We start from the raw sequence: 24,292 nt of genomic DNA, 5'->3' as shown, positions 1-24,292 counted from the left end.
TTGTGTTCTGGTGCTATCCATCAGCCCTACGCCTTGGCAGCAGCTAAAGCAGTTACTTAAAAGGACTAATGGTCTTGCAATGGGGTCATGGGACTTTGACTCACAGCTCCAGGTTCCAGCATCCTCTCCTTTGCCTGGTGCTCCTCCTCAGCTGCCCCACCACTGCCAATAAGGGTGCCAAAACCCCTCTCCTCTTGGGCCTCCCTAGACTTTTGACTATTTTTGGAAGGTTTCCAATATATTCAGGGCTGCTTTTGCTTGCAATTACTTCTCTCAGCTGTCCTTAATACAGGTAGATTTCAAAATAAGGGAAAAACACTGGCATGGGAAAGGTTGATAGACTAAAGCTGTGCAACCACAACAAGCCATGCCATGGTTTTCTGAAGATCTATCCCACCTTGCCCCACATCAAGTCCCACAGATTCCCATTGGACATAACCTCCACCCCACAATATACACCCTCTTTCAAGCTTAACTGCTTTCATTCCTTTATCAACAGCTTTCATTCCTTTATCTTTTTTGTAGTGCCCAAAAAACTGTAAGCCAGTACACAGCTCCCAGACTCCACAGCATCCTTTGGTCCCTCCTAAATAACCTCCTTTGGGGGTCTACCAGGTCCACGGTAGACTGGTCAGCAAGCTGCTACCCACCCAGACCAAAACAGGAGATCCAAAAAAGGCTACTTAACTTTGGACTTGAACCTTCTTTTTTTATTGTTGTTTTATGACAGTTACCCATAAAAATGAATATTACAGTGACGAGCACAGAAGCTGGATTCATTACTGCCTTGTGACTCATTACAGGGTTTTTCTAACCTGAGTAAAGTTTCCATAATTTGGGGGCTACATTTCACTTCAAAAAGCACTACAAATCAAAACAATTTAGATTACAACACTACAGGGAAGCATAAGCACCCAGCATTTGGAATGACAAGAAATTAGGATTTATAAGTATCCCAAGGATACACTTATATATTTTTTTAATCCCTTTCACACTTCAGATTTCAACAGTTAAAAATGGTTCATTTTAATTTAAGATTTTGGGTTTTTCTTTTTATTTAGTTCCTTTTTGGATTGTGTTGTGAACAGATCTGTTCATTGACATTACACAGCACTGCTTCTGAAAGCAAAAGACAGCTCTTTTCTATCCTACACCAGTAAGAGAAAAATAAAATCTCTTCCTTCTGATCCAAAGATCATGTAAAAGAATACATATGTCTAAAAACAAGACTTGCAGACAGATGTCATACTTTGTACTGGATAACAGAGTTGGAAAAGCAGGCAAGCTTTGAATTACACAGGCTCTTCCTTTAGCTCTTTTTATTATTTTCACTTTCTAAGCCATTTTAGGTTTTTAAGCCATTTTCTTGAATACAATTCATAGCAAGTTACCTTCCTCATTAATCACAGCTTATTTATAAGATGCCTTTAATTCTGTATCTTCTTTTATTCTCATCTGCATTTACAATGTTATCGAACAGTTCATGCTTCCAGGTAAAGATTGTTTTTTTCAACTAATAGGAAATCCTGTAAAGTCTTACTGTTGCAGTTTCTCTCCATAACAAACCCTTCCGTTACGTGGCAGATTACACATATTGAAGATATTCCTTCTCTTTGTGACACACATCATCTTCTCTTTAGAAAGTAAAACTTTCCTTACTAAGCCTCAGCAAGAGAAATCGGGATTTTACAGAGGAAAAAAAAAAACAATCAACAAAAGAAAAGAAAAAACCCCAAGAAAAACACAATTCATAGCACTCACAATTTAAGTCACATTTCAAAGCCTTCTCATTTCCTCTCTTGCCTTTTCTTACATACACCACAATCAAAACACATTTGTTTGCTTTGATTTTCAAAACTCTACTGCTCCCAAATATGACGAAATTTCTCTGCAGCCCACTGAGGTTACGGGCACGTTATAGCCTTTGTCCCCATATCAAAACCATTCAGCTTTTGCAGGCTTTCTAAGAAGCACAAACCAACTTCCAGCTGAGATGTTTCTTACATCTGTCCCTGGGTGCAGACAAGCCCAAAACTGACGGACATCATGGACACCTCTGGCTCAAAGGGCAAATTTCATCATTGGTGTAGGGATGCACAACATACACTGCTCTGTATCCCTGATCTTGCTTTCAGAAGGGAAAAGAGGGGGAACCCTCTTGGTCTGCACATGCATGGGAGTTACTGTATCCACCTGCAAAAAAACCACACCTATGCCATGTGTGAATTGTGTGGCTGTGCTCAGTCTTTAAGAGACCAGAGTAAAGATTTGCTAGTGCCAGTAAGTTAGTTAAGCCCCATGTAAGACAATTTCCACATCCTTGGAGGACCAGACTGTTGCTAATGCGTGAGTCATATGCGACTTCTCTACAGACTAGGAGATTCTTGATTTTTTGATCCCTGTTAGAGAATCTTCTCCCCAGGCCTTTAACAGCCATTCTAGTACAGAAAAGAAGATGCCCAGAGCTTTGTTTCCAAACCAGTTTGCCATAATGCAGCCCATACAGAAAGAAACCCTGAGATTCCTAAACTCTCAACAGCTGCAGGGCAAACTGAGCCAATCCCTCAAGAAGCCAAAATACCAACTCTTCACGTGAGCTGGAAACCATGCATTCTGAGATACCACCTTAGTCCCATGCACTCAGGACTAAAGGTTTGATGTGATCAGACTATTTTTGTCAACAACTGAAACAGCCTTTTGGCCTTTTCCTTACACTGATTGTGTCTCATAGCTTGAGCCTAAAAGTACCTCTGGGGATGTTCACAAGAGCTACCTCGTTTCTAGGCAAGTTATTCACCATGCCTGATCATTCTTCTCCTTGAAAACAGCCTCTCTCCTTCACCAAATACTGATCCCAGAAACAGACCAGCCTGCTAAGCTCAGACTACATAACTCTTCTCATATCCACCTGTCTTCCTTCCCCTCTCCTTCGACCCAGGGGCTTTTTTTTTTTTTTTTTTTTTCTTGCAACAGCAAGAGGTACTTTAAAAGACAAAAGTCAACACATAAAAAGGAACCACTAGAGGTTTAACTAAAGGCAACTATTAGGCTTTTTAACTTCAGGCAACCTTACACAGAGTTCAGCACAGGACTGACCTCTCCACACCAGCAAACTGGTCAGGGACAAAGAAGAAACCTCTCTTTCCTATTCTGAAAGCTTCAAGGCTGCAGAGGAACCTGAGAACCTCATCAGACTCACACACAGACAGTTCCTTTCAGCAGTTACACACTTGATCTTTGGGATTCCAGTAAAAGAAGAAAAGCCAAATCTTACACAGTAAGTAAAATCTACTTTTCTTTCTGGTGCTGCCTATGTGAACATTAACACAAAATTCATATAGCAAAGACAAAAGATGTTAATGGGGAGAGGGAATATTGAAGTTTGCACCGACACGTTTCACTATGCTATTTCTATTCCTATTTTTATTCCTTTTTTTTTTCTGTTTCCCTTTTTTCTATTCACTATGCTTTTTCTATTCCTTGTGCAATAAAATTCAGTGTAATAGGTGCTTTAGCAAATGAGCAGCAGAAGCAAAAAACCCAGTCAAAAGCTTCTGACAATAAAAGAATATTCCACTCTTTCTTTCCCTTATATTTGGAAGGAAGTTTCACATTTCACTGCAATTCAGACAATCTTAAAGACATTTCTAGGAAAAGGCACATTTCCTACAGCAAAACTCATTTAACAGTCACTTAACAGCAACAAAATTCAAGCCCTGGTTAGTAATTTCAATTTCTCTTCTGCGTGATTCATTTTTCCCTGGGATAGGACTGAGCAAGGGATTCTCCCAGCAAAAGACGGGATAATCAAAGTATTTCAAGTCAGCCAGGTATTCATGTTATGCCACCCAGCCCCGATGGCAAAATCTCTTGTAATAGCAGATCTCCCAGAGTTAATAAAAAACAAATATTCACAGACTAAACACTGGCTTAACCAGGGCTAAGAGGCAAAGCTCCTACAGCCAGGAAGACATAAATGTTATCATTCTCTCATTCTTGCTCCTAATCTTCCACACACTGTGTATTTCCAAGTAGCTTAGACAGTGCATATATATGTATAATTATATACATGTTGGGTTTTTTTTTCAGATACACACTTCACAGAGCACAAAACAACCCCAATCAGAAAGGCAACATTTCTACATTGCGTCCCAGTGACAGGCATGGAGAGGACAAGATGCTTAAAGATCCTGACACAATGGCTGGCAAACCTGAGAAAGCTTGAGGCTCTTCACCCCTTTCTGAACAGGCAGGGCCATCCACATGAGGTCCCTTCCAACCCAGCCAATTCTATGATTCTATGATTCTATGATCCAAACGTACTAGGTCCAGAAGAGAAAAATTCTGCTTTCCCATTTCCTTGCCCTCCCATCAGGAAGGGACACAAGGCTCAAGTCAATCACCCCAAAAGTTTACATGGGGCAAGACAGCAAAATTCCCCCATGATGTCCAAATCCCCAGCATCACAAGATACCGTCAGGCAAGGCCACCAGCCACAGGGCCACCACAGGGATGTCATCCCAAGAGGTGGCTGGCAAAAATGAAACTGCCATGGGCCACAGCTGCACATTCAGCTGGTGCATTACTAAACCCTGTTGTTCAGCAGAACAACTGGAGCAGTTTGGGAATTTCTGCCTTGGAAGAAAACTCCACAGCAGGATAACGTAAAAGGCTCACAGCCCTTGTCAGGTGTAACATTTTAAAACATCATTTGCTGTTACTTTTACACACTGTGCCTAGCTAAAGGCACCTAACCTGGTAAGTGACTTTTGGTATACATATTTCTTACTGTTGTCTGTATATAAACTGGATTATAACTTGAAAATTAAGACATTTGGTGTACTTTCACTTCAGGCTTGTCCCAAAGGAAAGGCTGCAGCATTAGCTTGACTGTTGGGTATCTGTGCTGCATGGTGTGGCAGCAGTGAGAAAACACAGCAAATACCATCTCTTGCCCCAGGAGTAGATGGGGAAACATGGGGAAAAGATCAAGATGCTGATAACTATGGTGAGTTATTTTCTTCCTCCCCTCCCACTGACCTCTTCAAGCTCCAACTGCTTCCATCTCTCTCTCCCTTGGGAGACCCCTCTCAGCCCTCCACCTCCCCTGGCGCCCTCTGTACACCTACCAATGATGTTTGTGTTTGAAGATAAAAATGTTTCTTCTCACCTGTACACAGTTTTGAAGTCAATGGCCTTTATTTCACGTGCAAAGAACCTCCTGCTCTCATGAAAGCTTTTCCCCCACAGTACCCTTGGCACTACAAAAAGGCATTGCCTCCTTTAAGAGCATCATGACGCTATTTACTACGTTTTCAAATCCAATGCAGAGGACAGTCACATGCCCCTGTGTTTATACATCCCATAATACAAGGCCCTATTTATCAATAAATGCCTTGAGGTGCAGAGCAAAGCTAAAGCTAATAAATATCTGCTAGGATTATCTGTTGGTGTTTCACATCAGCAACAGCAGCAGCAGCCAGGGAAAAGTAGAAGGAAATGAGAACACAGCAAGGAAAGTCCAGAGAGCAGAAAGCGAAAGGAAGGGGCTGCTAAAAGTATTTGAAGAGTTGGGGAATGAAGAGGGAAGCGACTGCAACAGAAGTGGAGGATGCACTTTTCCTTTTTTTTTTTCTTTAAACTCTAATCCAAGGTATAAATAATGACTTAAAAAAATACGCAGACAAACACTACGTTCCGCTCAGTAGGTAACCAACCATCGGAACCCATGGCTGCAGGATAACTGCTGGAAAATAACTTGCAGTGATTAAAAAGGGATTAAATGGGTTTTATAAACAACACTATCTGTTGTTAAACATGCTAAAATAAAATTACAAGAGTTAATAACCCATTTGCTTCAGGGCATAAACTAATCCTCATCCAAGGGTAGCAGAGATCTGCCTGCATGTCAGCTCGATATCTGGTGCAGCAACTCCTCTCCATAGGCAAGTAATCTTTGCTTTTAATCCCTGGCATTTAAAAATTGTCTTTCTTGCCTGAAAGAGAGAGCATGCTATTGTTCAGGCTTTCAACTGACCTCACAATTAATTCTTCAGTTTACCAGATATAATGTTCCCTTGAGGAGAGGAGGTAAAATGCATGAAAAGGGAAGAAATATTTAATTGCTCCACACTCCAATATTCTGCTCTCAGTTTCTTCAAATGCCATTTGTCAGGGCACTAAAGCCAAGCACATGAGATAAAATTCTTATAAAAAGCTTAAAGACATGAACAAAGCTTAAATCTATTAGTACTTTGCAGTGCAACAGTTCACCAGCCAAATCAGTTTATGAGAAAATTAAATCTTTATGACAGACAGCAAGGGAAGATTTTTAATATATTAAAACAGAAGAATTTACTCTGCCTGGTAATAATTAAAGCGTTATCTAGTATCATAACAGGGCTGAAGTATAAACTCCTTTAAATTATGATTCCAGACTTTGCAAACCCAAATCCAAACCCATGAACCTTACTAACAGATTGGCTACTCTCCCAAATAATTGCTTCTGGACAAAACACAAAATGTGACACGACACAGCCAATGCTCCACTGTGGTTATGCATTTTTGGTTTCAAATGCCAGCTTGCTCTTTCCCACAGCTAAGACAGCTGCATGCTGGGGACAAGCCTCCCCTGGCTCTGGAGAGCTGCTGGAAGAAAAAAAATCTTGAACATCAGCCCGAGAGAATTCATTCCACAAGTGACTTTTCCTTCTACACTGCCAGGCTATCCACTCCAGTTTCATTTATCTACAACTTTATTATTATTATTATTACTATTATTATTATTGTTGTTGTTATTATTGTTGTTGTTGTTATTATTATTATTATTTATTTTTAGGGGGGCATAAATTACAGCTGGCTCAATCTGAAAATCCTGAGGGTCAACATGTGACCTGTGTCTTCAAAAAAGGACTTTGCAATGTTCTGCTTCAACTCACAAGCTGGCCAGATCAAGGGTGCCCTGTGCCTCATGAGTCTCTGCAAATTTTGGCACCCAAGATAGCAATATCAGTGCTGGAGCTGCATGTAAAACTGATAATCAAAGCAAGAAATATAAAATGTCTGCTAGGGGAAAAAAAAAAAAAAAGCTCTGAAACTTAAATTAGTTTTACATTGAATGCAAACACACTGTGTCAGACCACTGGATGTATATATATTCTCTCTCCTCCCCTACTGCTGAAACAGCAAAGCATGCATGGCAGATGGCATGATTCATCTGAAAATTACTCTAGCAGCACTCTATTAGCCTCTAAGGAGTAAACTCAGATAAAAATATTCTGAATGTTAACTTAAATTAGGCAGTTGTCATGAGGAGTCATTAGGTCAGTCTACTTGCTTAGTTTGTAGAATTTTTCTTTCAATCAGCAATATGCATTACATATGAAGAGATCCTAATTTATTTGTTCTGCCCACCAGGAATGAATACAAGAGTAAGAAGGGAAGCAGCTGAGAGACAAAAAGGTTTCTTTTCCCATATATATGTAAAAAAGCACCAGCCAAAGTCAGGTCAAGAGCCTCAGCACATCACATTAACGATGGCACCCAATATTTCTGGAGAGATGGGACAGATTCAGTTTCTAGAGATTGCACATCTTACCTGGGAGAACAACCTCCCACAGAGCCAGTGGCTGACTGTAAACCTGCTTAGTTAAAGACATGGAAGGGACCTCAGGAAGCCCATCTCCTGCTCCGAGGCTTCAGCAGTTAGGTCTAAGACATCTGCAAGAAGCAGGCTGGTAATAACCTCCACTGAGGAAGCCTCCTCCAGCCCCAGCTCCAGTCCCCCAGCTCACTCACAGGCCCACAGAGGACACAGGCAGCCAGCAGACAACCCCAAGGGGGGGAGGGAATGCAATGAGGGGCATCACACCCTGGCTTGGCTATGGTCCCACTCCAGGCTCCCAGGGCAGCAGCACCAGCCCTCGTGACACAGCAAAATACAGTACAGGCTGGTGTCATTGCCAAGGCAGCCTTAGCAATCAGTCTGCCCCAAAAATGCATTTATAGCACCCTGCCATCAGTCCCCCTCCTTCACACAAAAGGCAAGAGTCAGCAGTGCCACGCGTCTTCTTCCAGGGAAATTAAAACCCATAGGAAGTAAGGAACTGGGCTGCCAGCTGCAAAGAATGCTGAGCAATCACTCACAGACCTGTTGGACTAGCACACAAAGCCTCCAACTGAAACTCCATCGCTCACTTGAAAAAAATTTAAAAACCCAACACACACTTAAAAGATGGTTTAGATTATGCTGAAAGTACAAAAACTCACTACAGTGCAGGACACTTCCCCAGGAGTAACTACTGCAACATTAATTGCCTTGACTATGGGCCCCAAGCTAAAAAACTCCCTCCCAAATAAACAGTCCACAAGAACCAATTTATTTTCCTGCTCCATCAACAATAATCCTCAGTCAACAGATGCTGAATATTTGGTGTGCTTTAATATCCAGGTTAACCAGCCAGGGGTTGAAAGCACTAATGCAGTTGCCCTCATCTTTGGGGAGAAGATGGTGAAACTATGCTTAATATCATCTCTTTAAAAAGGTGTTTTCTACACATGTGTACGCTACCACGTCAGCCTCGTTGCATAACTGGGTTGTGCAATTGTTGCAAATTCATTTACATCTTCAGTTTTTTTCCAGAGCTCCAGAAGGAGGAAGAAGGGATCCCTGTCAAAGGATGGGGTGGACTTTGTAGAACCAATCTCAGCCATAGGAAGATGGTCTTTAGCAGCAGGAGGCTGCCAGGACACCCTCACTAATGCCACTACTGCTCCCCCAGAGCAGAAGTTTACAGCAAAGTCTTAGTTAGAAACCTCGAAGCAAAGAATGACTTCATAGCATCAGGGGATGACTAGTGTTGGCTTGGACTGCAAGCACAGAAGATTAGGATTTCTTCTTTTAATACTTATTACTATGTCATTGCCACAGAACTGTAAAGAAGAAATAGGCAAGAGTGCAGTATCAGGTTCTCATAGACTGAACAAACTGGATTATTCAAGAGCAACTAATTCAAGTTTTCTAATATGGAAAAGTCTGCAGTGTGGTAACATCTCTTTCTTTTCCCAAAATCAGATGCAATAGGTCGCATTTTAAAATACTGATTTACAGCCCCATCCTTGTTTATATTTTAAGAAGGCATTTAGTGGATTCACTATATTTGTGGATTAGGGCTCAACACACCAGCAGCACCTGGGACCAGACCCCATTAGCAGCACTGATATTCCACCCACTAGAATACACACTCAAACAGTGTCAGGAAAGATGCCCAGCTCTTGCAGCAAAGGCAAACCCTCAGTGATTAAAGATCTGACACCACAGTTTTACTCAGAAGTTGTGTGTATTCATCAAGGAAAAGGGGAAATAAGGACAAAAAAATTAATTCCCCCAGCTTGAGCTGAAAGAGAAAGCTCTTGGTGCCGCCCTCTCCACCTCTCTCCAAGGTTTCCTAGCATCATGCCACTTGCACTGAAAATGCAGAAGTGCCTCCCAGCTGTGTTTTGATGCCATCCCAGGGAAGGCAGGGTCAAGATACCTTAACAACTGTGACAAAATGAAGGTGATCTGAATTAAATAAACAGTAAACATACAGTCACACTCTAGGTTTGCACACCTTAAACAACCAAACAAAAAAAATTACACCTTTTTTGGCATTGCTTCCTTCGCTATAGACTCCCAGATATTAATCAAGATCTAAATATCACTAGCTAGATAAAAATATGTAGTGCTGTTTTATTTACGTTTGAATTATATGACCCAATTTGATCAGTTCATACATGAGGCTGCATCCTCACCCTCAATTTCAAATAACTTCTGGTTCAAGCTGCAGATCCAGCAGCTGAGCAGAGAGCTCAGCTCAAAGAGGCAGGACAGAAGTAGGACAAGAATAGAAGTGGTGACAGGCAAACAGCAACTGCAAACACCAGAACCACATCTGGCTTTGGCAACTTAACCCTCCTTAACACCACCACAAAGCTCATTAAAAATAAAAATTAAATAAATTAGAAGTAATATTAAAGAATCTAATCAATAAACATTCATCCTGGAACAACACCTCCATCATGAATCCCTCACTTTAGGATGAGTATTGCTTTTGTTGTGGTTGGTTGTTGGTTTTTTTTTGTGATTCCCTTCCCTGACCTCTCCCTCACACCTGAGCAGCCAACAGAGGAGCACCTGCAAACCAGTCCAGCAGACAGACAGACAGACAGGCAGCAGCCTTTCAGCAGGACCCTACCAGTCTGCTCACCTCCAGCATGGTGAAGCTGCCAGGTGACAACTCCAACACCCAGAGAAATCTGCACAGCACTACCCTGAGAGGCTCTGGGCTCTCCCAAAAAAGCCTTCTGCTCCTCCTTCCAAACCTCTTCATGTTTTCTCAGACATTTTCCTGCAGTGCCCTGATGATGGAGCCTGGCAGGGCAGTGCTGCAGGGGAAGGGGCCAAGGGGCAAGGGAAAGGAGAGGGGGCCTCACCAAGCAGTTACAAATTACACCTGCTAATTAGGCATCTCCAGAGGGGAACCAACAGCAGGAATAATCTCTGTTCCCTCAGCACACCACCGGGATGCTCTCAGAGCCAGGTTTTCTGGGAGAAGGGGTGGTGGGGGTTGCAAACAATTACATCTAATTTGAAGGTTCGCATTTGAAGGGAGTATTTTTGGAAAGAGAAATCAACACATTAACAGCAAGAAGGAGCACAGAGCACCTAATCCTTTCACATGCTGACAGGGGAGAACTGCGGAGGCCTGCTATGAGGCATCTCTGAGTAACAGCATCCTCATTTTTTGAATATCTAATTAGGAGTTTCTATATATTGCAAAGAATTGCTATAAGATATAATTTAATTGGCAAACATGAAAGATTTCTCAGTCTAAGTATGCTTTTGGCAATCAAAATCTAAATCTGGATATATATATATCTGAGATATGCACAGCATAGGTACTTTTTTTATTATTTTTCAAACAATTACATTCAAATTAGCAGATTAACTTGAATCAGTTTTAAGCAAATGCAGGCTACAAGCAAATCAGCCTCCACCACCAACATAACAGCATATTTTTGGACTCTTAGTATATCCTTGCTCCTGCTGGTGGCTTCAAGTATATTTCACAGACATTAAAGAGCAGCAGACAAAGTGAAACAAGTTCTGTCTAAACCCAAGAAGGCTGCAGAAGCCAGAACTTAGCACCGACTCGGACTTGAAACTCACACATGCCAAAAAAACATTTGCAATTGCACTAATTCCCACTGTGGGAACTGAAAGGCAGATTCATACAACACAATGGGCAACGAATCTATTCCTTTAATTTCAGTCGCCAAATTTTAATTAATTTCCATCCCGGCAAACATTAAGTGTTTCTGCTGATCTTGCAGGATGTAAGCTCATTTGCACAATAAATGTGGTCTAACAAGTCACCACATTTATAGCAAGTTGCTTCAGCCTTATCTAACTGCGTAGTTTGAAAAGTCAGTGCTGGGTAAGTGAAACTCCACCCATGGTACAGTTTCTGGAGTTAAAGCGTAAGAAAACTGAAGAAGTTGCTGCCTTCTCACTGCGAGCACGACTGCCAGCAGTTCTTGGACAATTAGAGACCATACACTGAGCTATGTGTACAGCCCTTATTGAGGCAGGGGAAAAAAAGAGTGGACGGTGATTTTCTGCCACAAAATGAATGTCCATATTCCAGTGATCCAGAGTACCCTTTCTCACACAACACAATCCCAAAAAAAAAAGAGGAAAAAAGAGGAAAAAAGGAGGAAAAGGAGGAAAAGGAGGAAAAGGAGGAAAAGGAGGAAAAGGAGGAAAAGGAGGAAAAGGAGGAAAAGGAGGAAAAGGAGGAAAAGGAGGAAAGGAGGAAAGGAAAAAAGGAAAAAAGGAAAAAGAAAAAAAAGGAAAAAAGAAAAAAGGAAAAAAGAAAAAAAGAAAAAAAGGAAAAAAGGAAAAAAAGGAAAAAAAAGGGAAAAAAAGGGAAAAAAAGGAAAAAAAGGAAAAAAAGGAAAAAAAGGAAAAAAAGGAAAAAAAGGAAAAAAGGAAAAAGGAAAAAGGGAAATAAAAGGAAAAAGAAAGGAAAAAAGAAAGAAGAAAGAAAAAAGGAAAGAAAAAAGAAAGAAAAAAGGAAGAGAAAGAAGAGGGGAAAAAAGGTAAGAAAAGAAAAAGGAGAAAAAAAGGAAGAAGAAAAGGAAAACAGAAAGAGAAAACTTAAATTTTTTAAATATTTCTTTTTTAATATTAAAGAATCTAATCAATAAACATTCATCCTGGAACAACACCTCCATCATGAATCCCTCACTTTGGGATGAGTATTGCTTTTGTTGTGGTTGGTTGTTGGTTTTTTTTTGTGATTCCATTCCCTGACCTCCCCCTCACACCTGAGCAGCCAACAGAGGAGCACCTGCAAAAAAAACTTCTTCCTTTTTTTCTCCTTTTTCTTTTCTTTCCTTTTTTCCCCCCTTCTTTCTCTTCCTTTTTTCTTTTCTTTTTTTTTCTCTTTCTGTTTTCTGATAAAAAAAAAAGAAAAGAAAAAAAAAGAAAGACTCTCTGCTGCTCACTTGCAGTGACTGCCAAAAGGAAAAAAAAAATAGTGCTAAACAAATAAAACCCGAATACATTATATACATTTTAAAAGGTGAGCAAAAAACAAACCAGCCACAAGCTCTGCCAGGAGGCAGGTATCAGAGACCATCAGCAAGAGGAGGGATTCCCCAGAGCTGGGGATCCACCAGGGAAGGAGCAGGCAGGGACCAGCCCGGCTGCACACAGCCAGCTCCAGCCAGCACAGAGATTTAATGCCAGCCCCAGGTGAAGGGCAGGGGTGCAGGGGTGTCCCCCCAACCACTGCACTTCTGCTCACTCCCTGCCCTCCTCTTCTGCCCACAGCAGAGCAGGGAGCAGTGCCCGGGCTATGCAGAGCTCTGCATCAGCCTCACCAGCAAGAGGCTGCCCTCTGCATCCCCTCCCTTCTTGAACCTTCAGCTTTCCCCATAACTACAGCTTCCACGGAAAGACCAAAGGCTGCTTATATGTATAACTCCTTCATGTATGCACACAACTCATTTAATTATAAAAAATAAAAATAATTATTAACTTCCTGATTTCTGCGCATGATGAAAATTTCATTCTGGTGCTAACTTAATTAAAGGTGAGGTGTCTCTAACATTTTAAAAGGAGATACCAACATGCAAGAAGCAGAGAGCATCCTTTCACATCTGGCACAGAAGAAGCATGGAGGCCTGGCACGAGGTAGCCTCTGATACTAAAATACTGATACAGATACAAAAAAAAAAAAATTAAAAAATGAGAATTTTTAAGTTAATTAAAGAAGAGGTCTTACATATTACAAAGGAGAGCTAGGAGATATAATTCAGTCAGCAAATTCTACAGGCTAAGGGCACTTCTGCTTGCACACACTTTTTTGGCAATCAATCCAAATTAACAGTCTGAATACACACTACTTTAGAAACCATGTCCCACAGGTGCACAGTGCATTGTCTCAAGTGCTCAAGAGCCAGGCTTCAGAACTTACACCCTTAGACTCATGCAACAAAACCAGCCTCGATCGAAAAAAAAAAAAAACAAAATAGAAGCCCCACATGATCCTGGGGTGCAGTTAACACATCAGCAAAGCACTCGGGGAAACCCAGGCTGCCCAGAAATGCCATTACAGCCATCCCTGGCATGCTGGCTTGAAGTGGCAACAGGACTGGATGCACTTCCAGCCGCATGGATTCCTCGCATTCCCAAAAATTAGAACAAGTGAAGACTTGTACCTTTGGGTTTAATTAACTCTACAGTAGGACATATTTACAAACAGAACTACAACGACACTGATACTGTGCAGTGATGGATACAAGATGACTGTAACAACTGCAAGCTGTCCAAGCAAATCAAGTGCTGTCCTTCGCTCCTCCAGCAAATTTCTAATCTCTGATGCAGCAGCTATCAGAGTTCCAGGAGCTTTCAGTATCCACATTTTTAAACCTAGCCACTTCTGGTCTCCTGTATCCCAAAGCAAAGCACTCCTAAACCTTTACCCTTTACTGCAAACTAAAGACCACTGCCTCCTTCAGTATGAGTTTAAGTGGTCTGGTGAAAATCAGTATCTACTATCAAAATCTAGCACAAGCATGAGGCCTAGTAAAGTTCTTAGCAGATAATCATCAATCCAGTAAAAGCACCTGACTTATTTTTATTCCTCCACCTCATCCATTAGGAATGAAGACCTACTAAGAAAATTCACCATACAGGTGCTGCACTGCCAGCTTAAGATGTCTAAATTTTACAAACTATGTTACAAGAATGAAGCACTTTTGCTTGATGAACATCCAAAAATAATATTTACTAAGTATATTTAGAAGTAATACTTAAATGTGAATAGCACTCATCCTCAGAGATCAATTTAATACATGCTGAAGCTGCCTATGGAGCAGCAAAGATGCTGTTCTTCAAAATGTGACTTTTCTCAGTGTATTTCATTCCTGAAGTGCAGCTTCTCATCACAAAGAGCACTGCTTCCCCAATATTTAAAATCCATTCTGGCAACTAGACACACAAACAAAATGCTACAAAATTAATTTAAAAATTAGTATGCACTACCATATGCTCAACTATGACTAGCTAGAGCTAGCATCAGTGAATTCAGTTCCTTCTTCATAGGAGTTAACAATGAAGCAAATATATCAATCTTTTATATATTTCTAAAAGAGGAAAACAAACTATTTACCAGGTATCTTCACTGTGTCTTAATTCAGTCTTTGGATAAATCATTGGATATGAAACAAGGATTTCTAATGGAAAACTTTCTCCGAAAACAGAAGGGGCTGAAAGATGAATCTTTTCAGCCACAACCCTACATACTTCACAAATCTGTGGCTGCAAAATGTATCAGCATTTTTGTTCCAAAAACCAAGCACTCATTTTACGAAATGTTCACCACTTGTGCAAACAGAGTAGCGTGTATTTAGGTAGCATTATGCTTTGGAAACTGAAAGAAGTCTGAACAGGCATCTCAAGAATACATAATTTCTGGAGTCTTATGAAAAAATTAGAACACCAAAAAAAAAAAGTAATTTTACTGCTGATCATTGTATATAAAAAACCAAAAACAACAACAAAAAAAACCACCTCACACACTTTACCTAAACATCTTTAGCCCCTCTCCTTGTACCACACTGCTTCCCCTTTCCACCCCAGGCAGCAAAAACCATCAACTTCACTGCCAACTCCTGAAACAGTGTGATACAGAATTAACCATACAGAGGCAGGAGCTGAGCACATCATAAGGAATACAGTGGGCAAAGCAAGCAGTCACCCCATTTCTATATTAAGGCTCTTTAAAGTCAGATACAAAATTTAGTTCACTATGTCAGTATACAAAGCCGCCCAGGGGTTTTCTTTGGCTGTATAGGTGGTTTGCCTATAATCACACAATTAACTGCACAGACATCATAGCAAATAGAAAATGGGAAAAGAAAATTAAGAGTATGATGGGAAGCTCAAAACCACCGATGAACATTAGGAAACATTGCTTCGGACGGCGTGAGCTGCTGGCAGCAGGAGCATCTCGAGCATCCTTACTGCTATGAAGCAGCTCTGACAGGGGAGCCCACACACTGCCCCAAAAACAGGGCAGCAACATTCAGATTTGAGGCCAGAATGGGCTTTTTCTTTCAAGGAAAAGGGGCTGAGGTCAAAAGGGCAAACATGAAAGGAGAAACAGAATGAAGTTTAAAAGGAACAAAGAATTAGAGGCCCGCATTGCCATACAGCTTTTCCATGCGGGTGGGTGCAGGTGAGGAGAGCACTTTGCACCTGCAAAAACTAAGCTGAACTTTCACACCTGAAGCATCTCAGCAAGCAAAACGCAGGCTGGAGACTCAGACAGACAAGGAAAGCTGCTACAAAGGGCTTTTTGATGGCAGTGAGCAGGTATGTGAGCCACTAAATAGTAAAACTCAGATTGTGGTGGGCAGGGGGTGAGACTGGGCTGGCTGTTCTCCAGCTGTTGTGGCAGAGCAGATGCAACTACAGCTTCCAGCTGTTGAGGCTCTTCCTAGTGCCCTCCATGTGAAAAGGAATGACTGTAATCATCTTTAACTTGGCAGATTGCAGAAACAGAAAATATCCTTACATATTCATATGCATGCCTGTGTACTGTATGTACATGCGTGTGAATAATACAATGAGTGATGCCAGGGGGTCCACATATCACCTGGGGAAGCATTCCAAAGGACAGAGCTAAATGCCTACAGGTATGTAGCCAGCACTGAGGAAATACACAGCAGTTCTTCAAGGCAGTCTTCAGCTGCAGTATTGCCACACAGAATAATAATTGTGTGATAAAAGCCTCGCAAAGACCTACTCATTTCACTTTTAAATAACAGAAACAAATGCCATTTATTTAATCTTTCACTAACCTAGAATCAAAAGGTTTGAACAACTTCCTGTGAAGATTATTCTTGATTTCCCAGAGTCTTTCAAACACCTCATACCATGTGTAGCTTTTGAATCAAATACACCACAAACCAGAATCTGTTTTGCCAAGGGAGCGATTCACTACAGAATAGCCATGACAACAGACTATTCCTCCAATAAGGCCACCTAAATCATCTGCCCAATGCTTATTTGTCCTCAGGCTTTTAGGATTACATTCATTGATCCCTCTGCAGTTAGATATCATCTATTCTCATTCCTTCAGCAATGGCAACAAATAAATTTAGGTGATCAAGTTTCCTTGGCATTGAAGTTGAGAACGTGTAAATACCCATGCAACATTAACACCTGCCATTGAGAAAAATAAACAACACATCCACCTCCAGTTAAGTGCTATCAAAACCCCGAGTTTTCTGTTTAAGAAAAATTATAGGTTTTATTTAAACCCATTTTCAAAAGAGGACTAAAAGGATGAGGCCATTCAAGGAAACTTAACTGTAATAGTTCCTTTACAATAAATCCCAATAGCCTTGTCATAAAGCACAGACATCATGAAATATGCACACCATAGAGACATTTCATATTTTATGTATGATAATTAGGCAAAAAGCTATCAAATTTGAGTAAAGGAAGAGCTACCCACAGCTGTGGTGAAGCTCCCTGGGGACTATAGACTATCTTTAGGCCCATGTCTCCCACTAACACAGGTAAGGGAAAACATTGATTTTTACTTGACTATTACTAGAAATAAGGTTTCATTCTTCCCTGAAACTTGCAGAAAAATTTTTTTGTTATCTCCGAAACAGATCTTGTTCTTTCTTCAGCTTTCTCTGAGCAATGCTGGTTGCTATTGGCACTTGTTCACGTTCTAGAATACAGCAGCTCTGGCAGAGCACATCTTAAATGCTCCACTCAAGGTAGCCACCAAGTGGGGTGTCATGCAGACTTTACTTCCCTAGAGTTCATTTGAGGGGATGGGGTGCTTATAGAGCATAGTTTGTACTAAGGAAGTCTATATGTACAACTAAGAACAATTTTACCTGCCTTAATTTTATCTTACTACCTTTAGTTTCTATTCTTTTTCTTAAAGCCATTTTTATTTTAAGGTTTTAATCAGAAGAACCGGTGTGCTATTTTGGACTCCTAATAGATAATGTTGACACCACTGAACTATCATATTCAGTGGAAAGTGAAAAATCAGCTCAACATCTAATATTAAATCAGGACATGACATACTCACAAGAAGTAGATCAGTTAACCTCATCTTCTGTGTGAAAAGCACATCCTTGCCACTATGCAGAAAATGCATATTCTTTTTGATTTCTCGTGTATTTCATAGACTTTTGCGTGCCACGTAAGAGATGCCTTGCTGCACTTACGAATGTGCAAACTCCAGCAAGATGAAGTGTCTCCAATCTTAAGTTAATGGGGGGTGAGCACCCACCCTCACTTTCTCAGACTGCAAAACACCCACGCACAATGTACTCCTGGCCCTAAGTCAGTGCCAGGCTGGAACACGAACCCGCGCTCCCTCTGTCAGCAGAAAAGTCCGCTGCTAATCCCAGCTCATCCCTGGAGTGATGCTCCTCCTCAGCCAGGGCCTTTGGCTGACTCAGGCTTCGCTCCCAGCCCTGTGCCTGCACCTACTGCAGATCCCCAGCCCCCAGAGCAGAGGCAAACCACCAGCTCCCAAACCAGAAAATAAAAATAATCCTGACTCCAACCGAGCCGCAGATAAATGGTAATAAACGAGGCAAACGGGTGGCACGCCTCAAACAGATCAGCTATAGCATTGACACCCAGTGGCTGCCAGTAACTAAACTTGCATTTGTGCTTAAGAAACATTGCATTTGCCTGGCTGAAGTGGTAAAACCTTCAAGTGTAACTTTCTGAGTAGCCAAGCAGTGAGGCTGCCAGAGAAAGGGCAACATGTGTCCAAGTCGGAACACAGTAACTATTTAATTATGGCAGAAGAGTACAGGTGTAGCTACCTGCCAGCAGTGACAAAGTACCTGCTGCACCCTACCAGGGGGTACCACAACAAAACCATACCAGTACCAGCTCCCCCTGCCACAACGGGGGTGTGTGGGCATAGGAACAGCTCACTTTGTTAGGAGGAGGGGTGCAGGACTTATTTGCTCAAGCACCACAGGAAGAGCAACAATAAAACAGGAATCAGCTAATAAGTTACACAGCTAGCAGAGTTTCTTATTTGCTCTCTTAAATTTGGGAGTGCTTTGATTTTATTTTGGTTTGTTTGGTTTTTAGTCCTACTCATTCTGAAAAGGCACTAGATGTATCTTGCTTTTTTTAAGGAGATGGAAATACCACCAAAAAAAAAAAAAAATTCTCAAGTGGCAAGTTACCTTATTTAAAAGTTGTCAGCTATCAATCATTTCACTCCCATGAAGGGTTTTCGTGACAGATGTCTTCAGACAATTATCCTTTAAATTTTTTACTCAAACAGCTCAACAGAAACTAACAAATTACTTTTAAAAGCCTTAAAAGCCTTCATCTCAAAACAAGTTTAAGATCAACCTGCATTTCTTTAGCAGGCTGTTGCTTACCTCTAAAAAAAAAAATCAATTTACAAAGGATCTGATGTAACAAACATTCTTAGCTATGCAATTAAAGTTACATAAACACAATCTAAGTTGACATTTTATTTAAAAAAAAAAAAAAAAAAAAAAATATGGGTACCAGGAAGTCAAGGAAAGAGTTCAGCTGGCCCAAGCTGTAACTAAGTCAGATAGACCAGAACACACTGAAACCATCACTGAATCCCTCGTGTGGTGTAGGAGGCTCTGCCTTTCCCCAGACGGCTAAAGAAAAGCTTACTCTGGCAATGCCGCCACAACAGAGCCACAAAACTACGCACCCTTACTTCTACCGCGAGCAGGGGCACGGGTGGGTGACACTTTCTCCACAGAGGCCTCGGCAAGATTTGTTTTCAGCCACCTCAAGAGCTCGGCAGGTACAGAGATGAAGAGCGAGAGCGTACCAAGGGCCCCACGCAGCCACTGCCACCGTGGGCGAGGGTTAGCGTGGCCACACAGCCCCACGCCAAGCAACGCCAGGCTCGGGGCCATCTGCCCGGGTGCCCACGGACAGCCCGGGAACCTGGCGAGGAGATGCCCCGGGGCTGCGGGCGAGGCCGCTGGACTGGCTCTGAGCGGCACCGGCCGCTGGGTTCCGACCTGCGCAGGGCTGAGCACAAATCCCGACGCCAACAGGTTCCAGCCACCAGCCAGCTCCGGCTACTGAGACTGCGCTGCAGCAGGAAAAAACTCCGTCCCACTATTTAGCAGGAGAAAGACGCTCCCGCAACCCAAGTTTAACGAAGCCATCAGGACAAATACAGCGGCTTACTCATTAAACACACGGTTATTTCTGCAACCCTTGTACTGCCTTCGCTCTTTCCCCATCCCTGTTTGCTTCTGCCCCCTCTCCGCCGCCTGACGGCAAATCCTGCCGCGCCGGACCGGCTGCTGGCACGGACCCCCCACCCCCCCGGGCCGGCAGCCCCAGGGAACGCGGCGGTGCCCCGGCAGCGCCCGACCGCCACCGCCACGACACGAGTGCTGAACCCCGGCCCCCGGCAGCCCCAGGGGAGCCAAAGGCGACGGTGTTCCCGCCGGGTTTGCCCGGGGACGGCGCCGTGACACGGCATGAACTTTTGCTTTCGGCGGGGGACGGAGGGGAGGCGGAGAGCAAGGGCGGGGGGGGGGAGGCAGCCCCGGCCCCTCCTGCGCCCCACTGGGGGAAGGGCAGAAACGTTTGGGTTTTGGGTTTTTTTTTTCCTTAGGAAGGGTGAAAACAGTAAAATTTAAGGAAAAAAAATATAGTATGGAGCTCTGCGAGCTCCGCGGCGGGCAGCCCGTGAGAAAACAGATCCCCACCCGGACGGCATCGTGTGCTGCGCCGAGCACCGCTCCGCGAAGGAGCCTCCCAGGACCCCGGCTCCGACGGGTGGGTCCCCCACCACCAGCCCCTCACCTTCCAGCCGGCCGAGCTGTTGCTGTCTCCCTTATCCTTGAAGTAAGGAACGCTCTTGACCATCCACTCGTAGATCTGGGAGAGGGTGAGCCGCTTCTCGGGGGAGCTCTCGATGGCCTTGGTGATGAGGTCCGCGTAGGACAGGTTGCCCCAGGCATTGCGCCGCGACGAGCTGCTCTTGCGGGGCTGCCCGGCTACGGGGCCCGGCGACAGACCGGCCACGGGCGGCGGTACCGGCGGCACCGGCGGCGGTCCCGGCGGGTGGAGACGGCAGCCGGGCTCGGGTGCCGGGAAGTCCCCGCAGCGGCAGGCGGCCGCCTCCGGGGGGGCGGCGGCGGGGGGCAGCGGCGCGAAGTCCTCGCTCTCCTCTAGCAGGCTGAGGTTGCTGATGAAGTCGGCGCTGAGCCCTCCCGAAGCAGCAGCACTGGCCCCAGCCGCGGCACTGGTCGCCCCCTCGGGCTGCCCGCCACACGACGGCGCGGGGCTGGAAGTGGCCGAACTGGGGGGGTTGAACTCCGGCCGCGGCAGGGGCCAGGTGCAGGAGCGAGGCCGCGGCAGAGGCTCGAAGTCGGGGTCGATGTCCACCAGCTGCGGTGCCTCGGCCATGGCGGGGCCGGGGCGGGAGCGCAGCGGCGACGACGGCAGCAACGGGGCGGCTGAGCTCAGCGCCGCCACTCCATGCAGGCTCCGGCCGCGGACCGGCGAGGCCCCGACGGCCCGGCCGCCAATTCCCCTTGGAGGTTCCGGCCCCACCGCCCTACTCCTGCCCGGCTCCCTGCTCCCTACCCTCCGCGGCGACGACGACAGCAACAACAGCAGCAGCACCAACAACCCGGCCGCCCAGCGCGAACCGACTGGAGCGACCGCCCCGCGCGGGCCCGCCTCCAGCCTTCCTCCTCCTCCTCCTCCTCCCGGCGGGGAGGGACGGCCCCCGCCGCGCCAATGGCAGCACCGCACCGCCCTCCCGCCTCCCGCCGCGGGGCCGGTTTGGCAGGAGGGTGCCGGTGCCCCCGTGCTGTTTCTGGGTGGTTTTTGTTTTCCGGGGTGAGAAGGGGCGGGCGGCCCGGAGTACCCCCCGCAGCCCCGGGGATCAGCTCCACGGAGGGGCTGCGCGGGCGGTGCCGAAGCGCCTTTGCCCCGCCGGGGAATCGGCGCCCTTCGGCCGCGGAGTGCGAGAGAAGTAACTGCGAGCTGCCGGGGCGCGGCCAAGGAAAACGACCCCGCCGGTGCTTCTGCCCTGGCCGCTGCTCACCGGGTCCCCCGTGCCGGCCGCCCCTGCGGACTGGAGAGGGCGCGGGGACATCCCTCGGGTTCAGCGGGGAGTCTGGCGGGTGCTTGGGGGCTCCCCGCTGCTCCTCGCTCCCGCCGGAGACTCTGTGCGGGATGCTGCCGCACCACCCCGGGTGGGAATGTGGGGGAGTGGGGGGGTGGGGGTTAGCTGCCCCCGTGCCGAGGGACGGGACCGGGGGCTGCGACAGCTGTCCGCCCTTCCTCCCTCCCTCCTTCCTGATTTCCCTCCCTCCCTCCCTCCTTCCCTCTTCGACGGGCTTCTCGCCAGAAAGTGTCTGCGCCTCCCGGAGCGAGAAATCACCCCTTCGTCTGAGCGTGTTTTCATACCGTGAGCTGGTGTTTTATTCCGTGGGCATGCAAGGGGACTCGGGATAATTTCATTTTAGGTCAACTAATAAACACACTTTATCTTTTTTTCCAGGCAAACTCGAAGGTCACGCAAACTAGTAAGGCTTGCACTCCCCTCTCCCAAAGAGGCAGCAGATACAGAACGTGCCACCTCTGCCTCCCAAACCCATAAACATCTAGAGATACACATTCCAGGCAACACTGAAGTGTTGTTCTGTTTAAAATTTAAAGGAAGACGCTTGGTTAAGCTAGAGAAACACAGGGATGAGGATTGATTCAATACCTCATTCAGACTGTCAAACCCTTCTTTTTAGAAAATGTTTTGTTTTCAGTAGCAGGAGTGGTTTAAAAAACGTATTTCAGACAGGTAAGTCACCAAATACACGACTACCCATGGCATTAAGAACCACGGAAGCAGGGTAACTGTTACCTTTCAGCCAGAGAACCTGTTATTCTTCCCTTTTCCCTGAATCAAGGCAGAGAGCATTAACGTTATTTAAATATGGTTCATTGTTCTCATAAAAATCTTTTCTGAAAATGAGTAACAATAATGAAGCAGAGAGAGCATAAGACTGGATTTAGGCCCAGAGCATATAATTTAGTGACAGATCATACCTCTCCATACACATGCTGTCTCCTATGAAAACACTTTTTAAGACATGCAATGACACCTAACTATACAGTTAGTGCAATGTATGCATTGTGCATAGTAACTGATCAAATTTTAAAGCACTGTTTTTGTCATGTTTCTTTTCCCAAATGCCAAAGGTGATTATACCTTATTATAGGTTGGCTGCTTGTCAAATTTCAGAGCTGCTTTGCCTTCAAGTCATTTCTGTGTTTTCCAAATTCTGAAAAGGATTCAACTGACAAATCTCTGTTGTTTAGCCCACGGATTTTAGAAAAACTTTTTTCTTTTATTTTTTTTCTCCATTTACAGAAAAAAAAATTAAAAAAAAAATAGTCCCAGCTCAACCTAATAACTTGCATGCCACGTTTCAGCTTGGAACAGCTCTTTATCCGGCAGTGTTACACAACTCAGCTGCAGTAGTTGCCCTGCAGTAAGGGAGAGCACCCTGCCTTGGAGAAGCTGAGATTATATAAGGGTGAGAAGCAGCCAGGGACGGGCAGCAAATGGACATGTTTAAATGGGAGCCAAAACAAAAGAAGTGCCTGAGAACACTGCAACGTTTTCTTTTTCTTTCCTTGGCATCTGAAAAAAAATTCTAAGAGCCGGACTGGCACCCATCCTGCTAAAGGAAATGGATTCATTACCCAGGCTTTCTTCTAAGGATTTTTATTTAATCTTGCACTCCTTGTTTTTTTGTTTGTTGCTTTTGGGTTTTGTAGGGTTTTTTTGACAAAAGTAAGAGATGTTATTCTCTGACTTCTTTTGGTATATGCAGATGTTGAAAAAAAATAGCTTTCTTTTATCAAAGGCCAATGTAAAAACTGGAAAGAAAGCTACTGCTGGGGGATTTTAGGAAACCCTGGTGTGTTTGTAACTCTGTGTGGCTTGTTCTGCAGCATAATGGTTGTGTTGCCCTTTCTTGGCCCCTTGTGGTGTTGTTATCGCCAACCTCACCTTCTTGGTGAGGCTTTGCCACATTTGTGCCCCATGTCACTGATGTTCTTGCAGCTCAACACTTAGCAGTGAATACAGGCAGCAGACTGGAGTGAGGGTGAGGGACATGGAGGTAGAGAGGGATAAAAACAGAGCCTTCAAAAAGCTGCATCTGCTTGGCAAGCAGGGCTCTGTGACTCAGCTTACCCCTGCCACCAGGCTTTTGACTGCTGCATCCTGGCCCAGGTCTGCAGAGGGTTGGAGGAAGGCTGAGACCGATGAGACAATTCTGGGCACTTTCCTGGCATGAGTAACTGAGTCTGCTCTGACCTCAATGGAACCGCCTGGGTGAGTGAGTCCTTCTGTAAAGCCCTGGTCCATGCATACACAATCCTCTGCTTTCCTCATAAGATTTTTTTCTCTCCGTTGAGGCTATGGTAAGAATTTGGGGGTTGAATCCTTTCCAATCAACCCATTTTAGAGTCAAAGCAGGATACATACCATATGGGGGACACAAGGAGCTGCTTACTGTAACCCTACTTGCACCTCTCTCCTGGCACAGCCCATCATTCACCACCCTTTAGGACACAGTGTTGTCATTTAAACCTCCCATTTGACTGCTGAAGGGGGGCTTGCACCTCCTAAAACAGCTCAGCACAGTGATG

The 24,292-nt window shown here is 44.5% G+C and overlaps 1 protein-coding gene across 1 annotated transcript in view; it reads right to left on the bottom strand.

Annotated features, from left to right (window-relative positions):
- Positions 1-21,249, bottom strand: part of FOXO1 (forkhead box O1) — a 65,304-nt gene extending 44,055 nt beyond the window's left edge. The window contains exon 1 of the mRNA XM_030456612.1: positions 20,426-21,249. Coding sequence (XP_030312472.1) covers positions 20,426-21,031 — 606 coding nt within the window. The 5' untranslated portion in view covers positions 21,032-21,249. The remainder of the gene's footprint in view (positions 1-20,425) is intronic.
- Positions 21,250-24,292: the final 3,043 nt, after the last annotated feature.

Source organism: Calypte anna, chromosome 1 (assembly GCF_003957555.1).
Source record: "Calypte anna isolate BGI_N300 chromosome 1, bCalAnn1_v1.p, whole genome shotgun sequence".
NCBI classification, from domain to species: Eukaryota; Metazoa; Chordata; class Aves; order Apodiformes; family Trochilidae; genus Calypte; species Calypte anna.
The sequence above is the reverse complement of the archived record's forward strand: the minus strand, read 5'-3'. Positions and strand labels throughout refer to the sequence as shown.